This window comes from Chanodichthys erythropterus, chromosome 15, assembly GCF_024489055.1.
Source record: "Chanodichthys erythropterus isolate Z2021 chromosome 15, ASM2448905v1, whole genome shotgun sequence".
Taxonomy (NCBI): domain Eukaryota; kingdom Metazoa; phylum Chordata; class Actinopteri; order Cypriniformes; family Xenocyprididae; genus Chanodichthys; species Chanodichthys erythropterus.
Genome location: NC_090235.1, coordinates 27,095,189 through 27,104,526, shown reverse-complemented (window position 1 = coordinate 27,104,526; position 9,338 = coordinate 27,095,189). Strand labels below are relative to the sequence as shown.

Genomic DNA, 9,338 nt, shown 5'->3' with positions numbered 1-9,338 from the left:
CATGCTGAAAATCTCTGAGCGGTTACATATCGCAGTTTGTAAAAGAACAAATTCTTGTGAAGTCTTATTTGATTAATGCTTAATTAAGCGTGAACTCTCAGTTGGTTTGGCTTGTTATACAAGAACCATTTCACAATAAAGAATAATATATCCCAAAATCTAGTTTAAAAAGTTCTTAAAATGTATTCTTTGTTGGTTTCGTGATTTTTTTATTAACTAGTCTAAAATGTTATGTGGTATACACATCAAGTAAAAATGCCTTTACTTAAACCTTGATTTCTTTTTTTTTTTCCCCAACAAAAAAGTTAATAAAAAAGTAAAACATTTTTGTTGTTGAATGTCATTCTTTTAATTGTTTTCTTCTTCACTGATATCAGAACAGTTGTGTCATCCTGACAAAAATAATTCAGAAATTAAATTAATTGTATGAAATACAATTTTAAACTGTAAAATTTAAAATAGAAAGAAAAAAGCATGGCATCATTTACCCTAAAACATGAATGACTCTGAAATACATAATACATCATCAAATGCAACATAAAGAAACCAAAATGTATATTAAAATTAAATAATTTAAAACATTTATATAGCTGTTTGACAACAGACTGAGTACAAAGTACATCCTGTCCGGTCACATGCCTAGAACGGGACACATACAGTTCATGTCACCACTTTTGCATGTCCCAATGACTCTATAAAAAGGTACAACCTTCAGTGACTCATATGTAAAGTGCGTCAAACGATTATCAGACTAAAAAAATGCAATCAGGTAATAAACTTTGATAATTAGCATGAGTTCATCATGCAACAGGTAATAATGAGGACTCAAAACATGATAAAGTTTAGTGTAGTTGTGGATTTATTCAAAGTGTACAAATTCTGACACATAAATATGAACATCCCCCAACACACGAGCACTGAGTGACAAACTTACACTTTGAACGTGGAACAGTGGATAGTTAAAAAAAACAACAACAAAAAAAACGCTTCATTCGAAGCAATACATTACTTCTTTTTTCTGTAACATGATAAACTCTTTACAAAAAAAATCAGATGCTGCAAGTTCATAGATTAGAAAAGGGAATTTCTAAAGTGCATTTAAACATCTCTTGTCATTTAGGGAATCGCACAATGTGGGTACAGCTAGAAATGACACAAGTAGTCCTCAAGCTTGAGTGAAGCTCAACAGAACTACTTAAGAAGGACAGTACACCTTTAACAAATCTTGACAACTACCACATTCGCCTGTTGAACTACTTTAGCGGTTGACGAAATGCCCTTCTCTGTGATTCCGATCTGATTTAAACATTTGTGCATTCCCAAACAAGTGATCCATAAAGCTTATTCTGGTTCCCCGACCACCAAGACAGCAAACACTCAGAGAAAATGACGAGTGGCCATTCTGGATAAAAACCAATGGGGGAAACATCACCTGAATGTATACATTGGATTTTTCATTATGTCCATGGCAGCTTTGGTAATCAATCCTTCCATTTCGAGACAATACATGAATGCTAGGATACGTGTAACACTTCAGACGCAAAGACAAAGACCAACTCTTCTGCGATCAGTCTTTGTCATTTACAAGTTAATGTCCAGTGTTGTCCTTCATGAGAACTCGATGTACCACAGACCCATGACGTTGCGTAACACTGTGTTGATGTAAAAGTTCCATGTGATCGTCCCACGGCTGCTACAATCCAACAACCAAAGTGGTAAATCAATATTGTCCTCTTGCGTCTCTGAACTGTATTTATCCAGAACCACCTGACTGATAAAACTCAGCCCGCCGAAACAACAATTCCAGGAGCGCGGGGCCACAAAGGCCCACGGCACGTCACCAGCGGAGCCATCACAGAGGCCTACCACCACATCCAGCTCACATTCCCATCACCAAACAGTCATCTTTTCCTCTTCTGCTGCCTCATCATCTTTCTCCGCTTGATGATCATGGAGTGGAGACGTTCCAGGCCTTCTTGTAGACCTTCTCCGATGATGGCACAGGCCGGTTGGAGGTGCCAGGGTGTGTGAGAGCCGAGCTCGTTCAGCGCCAACATCTGCTCGACCTCACATAGGGGCAAAGCGCTGCGCAGGTCCTGCTTGTTAGCCACCACCAACACGGGCACCCCCTGGTTCTCCTGTAGCCGCGTGATCTTATGCAGCTCCGTTTTGGCCTCCTCCATGCGTTCGGCATCTACCGAGTCCACTACGAACACCAGGCCGTCGGCACACCGCGTATACGAGCGCCAAAGCGGCCGGAGCTTTTCCTGACCTCCTACATCCCAGAAATGAAAGGTCGCAGTCCGGCCTTTCCCACCGAGAGTCACCTTGATCTTCTCCGTGTTGAAGCCCTTGGTGGGAACGGTGTTCACAAACTCATTGAAGCGTAGCCGGTACAACACCGTGGTCTTACCGGCACAGTCCAAGCCGAGAATAACAATGTGCAGGGCCTGAAAGGACGGGAGGCAGGGAAAGATGGCATGGGGCTCTGATAATCCATTCCCCATCTTGTTCTGCCACTCTGATGAGGATGAAAGTGAACGCGGAGACTCGGGAGACCAGGTGTCGCTGCTGCTACCGCTTCACCAAATATTCACAAGGCTTCTCTCGTTCCCTTGAGAAGCTGCTGCTATAACCTGAAACCAAATGAAAAAGGAGATGATGCAATGAGGCCAGCAGTGGAGCACCATGACACACACAGTTTTGCAGCTCTCCTTTACTTGGCTGTTCATTTTAAGTAAGCATTGTCATTCTGAAAGCCACACAGATTCAACCTAGCTGGATGTCATTCAGTGCCAGTTGAATGAGGGATGAAACAGCAGGAAGCCCATTTGCACATGTAGCGCCACAGGGGCACCAGAATTACGCATCGGTAAAAATCCTAGAGCGCAAAGGCTCCTGTTCATCTATTCATGCCATTTTATTGTTCAACAGTAGTTGTCAGTTGCAAATAGAGGGGAAAAAGCACCGGTTGGCCTATGTAAACGTGGAAAACACGAGTCTGTCGCAGATCTCTATGACCATCTGTAGAAGAGCTTTAGGAGGGGCACATCTCCATACATAAAGGCATGATTTTCTTCATTATTTTCTCCCAACAAGTGATTCAAAATGAGAAGCATTATTATTTTGTGCGCTAAAACTGTTTTACGAGCCCAGAAGGCTAGAGCTTCGTTACCAATATAATAAGTTACTCTAAATCATATTATTGCATAGGCTGTTATTTATCCCTATAAGGAAATAAAATCTCGTGCGGCACCCACCTTATTTAGTGCGATCCTTGCATTACACGTTAGCTCAGTAGATGAAAATGTTTGCGACTATTTCCAAAATATTGCTGCCATTCAGATCAGCTGAGCCGACAAGTGTATCCACTCCCTGTAACAGCGCCTGTTTCACTGACTCTACAGCGAGAAGCATTCCACTTCATTCTAGCAGGGTTGGCTCCGCCCACTGTGTAGAACGACGCGCTGATTGGTTCAATTCAATGAGCGCGTGTTATTTTCTTTGGAGTTTGATTGGTGAAAAGTCAAGCCTGTCGTCTTTTTGCACACACCTCCTCACCACCTGTTAACGTCGCTCAAGGCGTTTAAAGTTTGAGAGACGCGTTTACAGGTGAGCGTTATAAAGCTTTAGCTGGAAAACAAAAGTTTGAGTGTGCTTTTGTGTTTAAAAGTACAGTATTATTGATAATATCCACTTCATCCAGCGTCGTGTCCCTTGTGTTCTAATATATCTCGTTATACTGTACAGTCCAAAAGTTTGGAACCACTAAGATTTTTAATGTTTTTAAAATAAGTTTCGTCTGCTCACCATGGCTACATTTATTTAATTAAAAATACAGTAAAAACAGTAATATTGTGAAATATTATTACAATTTAAAATAACTGTTTTCTATTTGAATATATTTCACAAAGTAATTTATTCCTGTGATGCAAAGCTGAATTTTCAACATCATTACTTCAGTGTCACATGATCCTTCAGAAATCATTCTAATATGCTGATTTGCTGCTCAATAAACATTTATGATTATTTTCAATGTTGAAAACAGTTGTGTACTTTTTTTTCAGGATTCAGGATTTCAGGATGAATAGAAAGTTCAAAAGAACAGCATTTATCTGAAATACAAAGCTTCTGTAGCATTATACACTACTGTTCAAAAGTTTGGGGTCAGTAAGAATTTTTTTTTTTTTTTAAAGAAATTAAAGAAATGAATACTTTTATTCAGCAAGGATGCATTAAATCAATCAAAAGTGGCAGTAAAGACATTTATAATGTTACAAAAGATTAGATTTCAGATAAACACTGTTCTTTTGAACTTTCTATTCATCAAATAATCCTGAAAAAAAATATTGTACACAAATATTTTGTACAGTTGTACACATTAAATGTTTATTAAGCAGCAGATCAGCATATTAGAATGATTTCTGAAGGATCATGTGACACTGAAGACTGGAGTAATGATGCTGAAAATTCAGCTTTGCATCACAGGAATAAATTACTTTGTCAAATATATTCAAATAGAAAATATTTTAAATTGTAATAATATTTCACAATATTACTGTTTTTACTGTATTTGTAATTAAATAAATGTAGCCTTGGTGAGCAGACGAAACTTCTTTTAAAAACATTAAAAATCTAGTGGTTCCAAACTTTTGGACTGTAGCTACTGTATGTGCGTAGGCCTATGTTTTATTGAGTGAGACACCGCTCAAAAGAGTGTGGGAATGAGCTGTCCGATTCTTTTAGACTCTTTGAGCAATTGATTCGAAAGAACCGACTCCATTAAGTTCGATTCTAACATATTATTAAACAAAAATAAGGTGGTTTGTGTATGTTAACGTAACTTAACATAACTTATTTGCGAAAAATTGTGTCCCAGTAAGAGTCTTGCCCCTGAACTTTAAACTTAAAAGAAGTGAATGCAGGTGAACAACATGTAGGCCTATGACAAGTAATGAAATTACTATGTAGTGGAAAGCAAAACGGAATAAACATAAGTGAGCCAGTCCTGTCAAAGAAAGGAGGCGTATCAAAGTGTCAGAACAATTAGCAGTGCTTTCAATAGACAATTAGCCCGTGATGGACGTGCTGTCACGTACACCACACATCTATTCATACACCGGAGATCTAACTACTGAATACCCTAGACTGGCTTGATTGCTCGTTCTCAAACAATCGTTCGTCTGAGCTTCTTAATAAACTAGTTAATTCAGTACTGGTTAGTTAGTCTGTCACTTAAGACGACTTGACTTTATAACCACATTCGCATGTCTAGCGAAATAGGCATATTCAATAAAGTTCAGCAAATGTACACATATATATATTAGCAGCACCCAATGCAGCACTGGATGAAGTGTTATGTTATTCCTAATGATGCATTTTGTCCGTGAAATTTTTGTTTTACTTGTGCGCCATCTTGTGGTCTTGGAAGGAAATACCACATGGGCTGTTATTGTTCACCCTTCATACTTTCAATTGCTTAACACGTTTACTCCCAAATAATGGGATAAGTGAGCACATTTATTCTATTTGTTGGATATCCCATGAAACAAACTCCATACAGTTTTTGTTTGTTTTTTTATGTTTTACAGTTACACTTTATTCCTTTTCACAACGGAAACAGCAGGAAACTAGTAAAAAATAGCTCAAAGTAACATAATTTAATATTTTTTTAGCAATTGTGGGCAAAGTGGGATGATAAACCAAGTACTTCGTTCTTTCTTTCTTTTTTCTTTTTTTACTTGGTTTCTTTGTTTGTGTAAATGTAACAATACTTTTACATTTTTAAGATGTGCATTAAACATTTACTTACTAAAAACCCACCAGTCACAAATGGGGCCACTGGCATGTTTACAGCAAGTTTTTCAGTCATGTAAAAAAGTTATTGAATTCCATGGTTTTCCGTACAGGACATAATAAAAAATCATCTGTTCTTTGGCAGGTCTTAAAATTTGGAAGATAAAACCTCAGATGAACAACAACACATGATATAATACACTGTGTCATTATTTATTTAACAAAAACTAGGGCAAAATGGAAAAGCCATGTGTGACAAACTAAGGACACCCTTACTGTTAACATAGGAATTAAGAGGGTAAGTAACAATCAGACGCTGCTAATCAAATACCTTTGATTAATTGATCATCAGCAAAAGCAGAAGTTTTGGCAATTTGAGTGTCTTCAGCCTTCAAATGTGTGTTAACACAATGCCAAGGAGGAAAGACATCAGCAATGATCTTAGAGAAGCAATTTTTGGTGCCATTAATCTTAGAAGGGTTATAAGGCCTTTTTTCAAACAATTTGAAGTCCTTCCTTCTACAGTGAGGAAGTGGAAAACATTCAAAACAGACACAATCATCCCAGGAGTGGCAAATTCACCCCAAGATCAGACCGTGTAAAGCTCAGAGAAATTGCAGACAAGCCAAGAACTACACCTCAGACTCTACAGGCCTCAGTCAACATGTTAAATGATAAAGTTCATGACAGTTAAAAGACAGGTAAAGTATGGCATGTTTGGAAGGGTTTCTAGGAGAAAGCCTCTTCTCTCTAATAGGACATGGCAGCACAGCTTAGGTTTGCAAAGTTGCTTCTGAACAAACCACAAGACTTCTGGAACAAAGTCCTTTGGACAGACGAGGCCAAAGTGGAGATGTTTGGCCATAATTCACAGCACCAAGTTTGGTGAAAACCAAAAGAGCACATCAGCACAAACACCTCACACCAAAAGTCAAGCATGCTGGTGGAGGGCTGATGATTTTGGGCTTGTTTTGCAGCCACATGCAGGACCTGAGAACCTCACAGTCATTGAGTCGACCATGAACTCCTCCCTATACCAAAGTATTCTAGAGTCGAATGTGAAGCCATCTGTCCGACAGCTAAAGCTTGGCCAAAACTGGGTCATGCAACTGGACAATAATCTAAAGATCAGCAGCAAATCTACAGAAGAATGACTGAAAAAGAAAACAATCAAAGTGTTGCAATGCCCCAGTCAAGTCCAGACCTCATCCCGACTGAAAAGCTGGGGCGAGAGCTGTGCAGAGACAAATGCCTACAAAACTCTAGAAACGTTATAAAGAGGATTTGGCTAAAATTTCTTCAGAATGATGTGAGACTGATAAAGTCACACAGAAAATGATTACGTTATTGAGTTATTGATGCTAAAAGTAGATCTATAAGCAATTGAATCATAGGGTGTCCTTAGTTTGTCACATATGGCTTTTCCATTTTGGCCTAGTTTTTGTTAAATACATAATGACGCGGTGTGATATGTCATGTGTTGTTGTTCATCTGAAGTTTTATTTTTCAAATTTTAAGACCTGCCAAGGACCAGATGATTTTTTTTAAAATGTCCTGATATGGAAAACCATGGAATTCAATAGGGTGTCCTAACTTTTTCACATGACTGAATGTGTGCGATCCAAATTATTCACACTTTTCAAAATGTTATATAGTGAAAAACACAACTAGCCAGACCTCGTTGGTTAAAAATGCTCATGAATGTTCCAGAAGATGTTAGTCTTTAAATCCGTGCACAGGTGAGTGTTAGTTTTAGGGATAGGGGTTGGATTAGGACATAGAGGCTTGGTTTCACAAACAGGGCTTAGATTAAGCCAGGGCTTTAGTTCAATTAGGATATTTATGTACATTTTATAAACATGCCTTAGGGGGAAAAAAAACATTACTGGTGTGCATCTTGAGACAAAACAATGGCAGTGACATTTTACATATTTTAAGTGCAAGTTGCATTTAGTTAAAACAGCTCAAACATGGGACTAGGTTTAAACCTTGTCTGTGAAATCAGGGGAGAAAGTATAATTATACTGATATAATAAAAACAGTTTAAGTCTATGGGATGTTCTCACTAACATAAAGTGAAACAATATTATTCCAACTTTTTTTAATCACGAATGTATCATATATTTGACCAAACCATTTTGCTGTCCATGCACAATGCATCATCACTACAAGCACTACACTCATTTCACCATTTTACAAATATTTATATAGGAAGTAATATTAAAACCCATTTAAGGCCACCGGCAACTGTAGTTGCTGCAGTGTATAGTTGTCATTTTCCTTTTGTAAGTATTTTTCTAGATGTTATCCAAGTTTTATGCCTCAATGACATGCAAGCAAACAACCAAAGGATTTCAAGAACAAAAAAAAAGGTATTCACTTCCTTCCTCTCACATGAGGCTGTCAACTTCCTACCCCTAGCATGACGAAGGTAAACCCTACCAAAGAACAGTAATTTTCATGTGTGTGTATATAAATAAATAAATATATATACAGTACAGTCCAAAAGTTTGGAACCACTAAGATTTTTAATGTTTTTAAAAGAAGTTTCGTCTGCTCACCAAGGCTACATTTATTTAATTACAAATACAGTAAAAACAGTAATATTGTGAAATATTATTACAATTTAAAATAACTGTTTTCTATTTGAATATATTTGACAAAGTAATTTATTCCTGTGATGCAAAGCTGAATTTTCAGCATCATTACTCCAGTCTTCAGTGTCACATGATCCTTCAGAAATCATTCTAATATGCTGATCTGCTGCTCAATAAACATTTAATGTGTACAACTGTACAAAATATTTGTGTACAATATTTTTTTTCAGGATTATTTGATGAATAGAAAGTTCAAAAGAACAGTGTTTATCTGAAATCTAATCTTTTGTAACATTATAAATGTCTTTACTGCCACTTTTGATTGATTTAATTTAATTAAGTATTCATTTCTTTAATTTCTTTTCAAAAAAATAAAAATAAAAATCCTTACTGACCCCAAACTTTTGAACGGTAGTGTATAATGCTACAGAAGCGTTGTATTTCAGATAAATGCTGTTCTTTTGAACTTTCTATTCATCAAGGAATCCTGAAAAAAAAGTACACAACTGTTTTCAATATTGAAAATAATCATAAATGTTTATTGAGCAGCAAATCAGCATATTAGAATGATTTCTGAAGGATCATGTGACACTGAAGACTGGAGTAATGATGCTGAAAATTCAGCTTTGCATCACAGGAATAAATTACTTTGTCAAATATATTTAAATAGTACACTGTTATTTTAAATTGTAATAATATTTCAAAATATTACTGTTTTTACTGTATTTTTAATTAAATAAATGTAGCCTTGGTGAGCAGACGAAACTTCTTTTAAAAACATTAAAAATCTTAGTGTACTGTATATATATATATATATATATATATATATATATATATATATATATATATATATATATATATATATATATATATATAAATGGGCTATACTGTGTTAATAAATCAAGGTGATTGGTCTTGTTTAGTGCTTTTTGCTTTCATAATGTC

General features: G+C 36.6%; 1 protein-coding gene across 1 annotated transcript; it reads right to left on the bottom strand.

Annotated features, from left to right (window-relative positions):
• Positions 1-314: 314 nt before the first annotated feature.
• arl4ab (ADP-ribosylation factor-like 4ab) lies at positions 315-3,407 on the bottom strand. Its single transcript, XM_067410948.1, has 2 exons — positions 3,261-3,407; positions 315-2,636 (listed from the first exon to the last, which is right to left on the bottom strand). Exon 2 carries the CDS (start codon positions 2,505-2,507, stop codon positions 1,902-1,904), a length of 606 nt encoding a protein of 201 aa, XP_067267049.1. The 5' UTR covers positions 2,508-2,636; positions 3,261-3,407; the 3' UTR covers positions 315-1,901.
• Between the last annotated feature and the right edge of the window lie 5,931 nt (positions 3,408-9,338).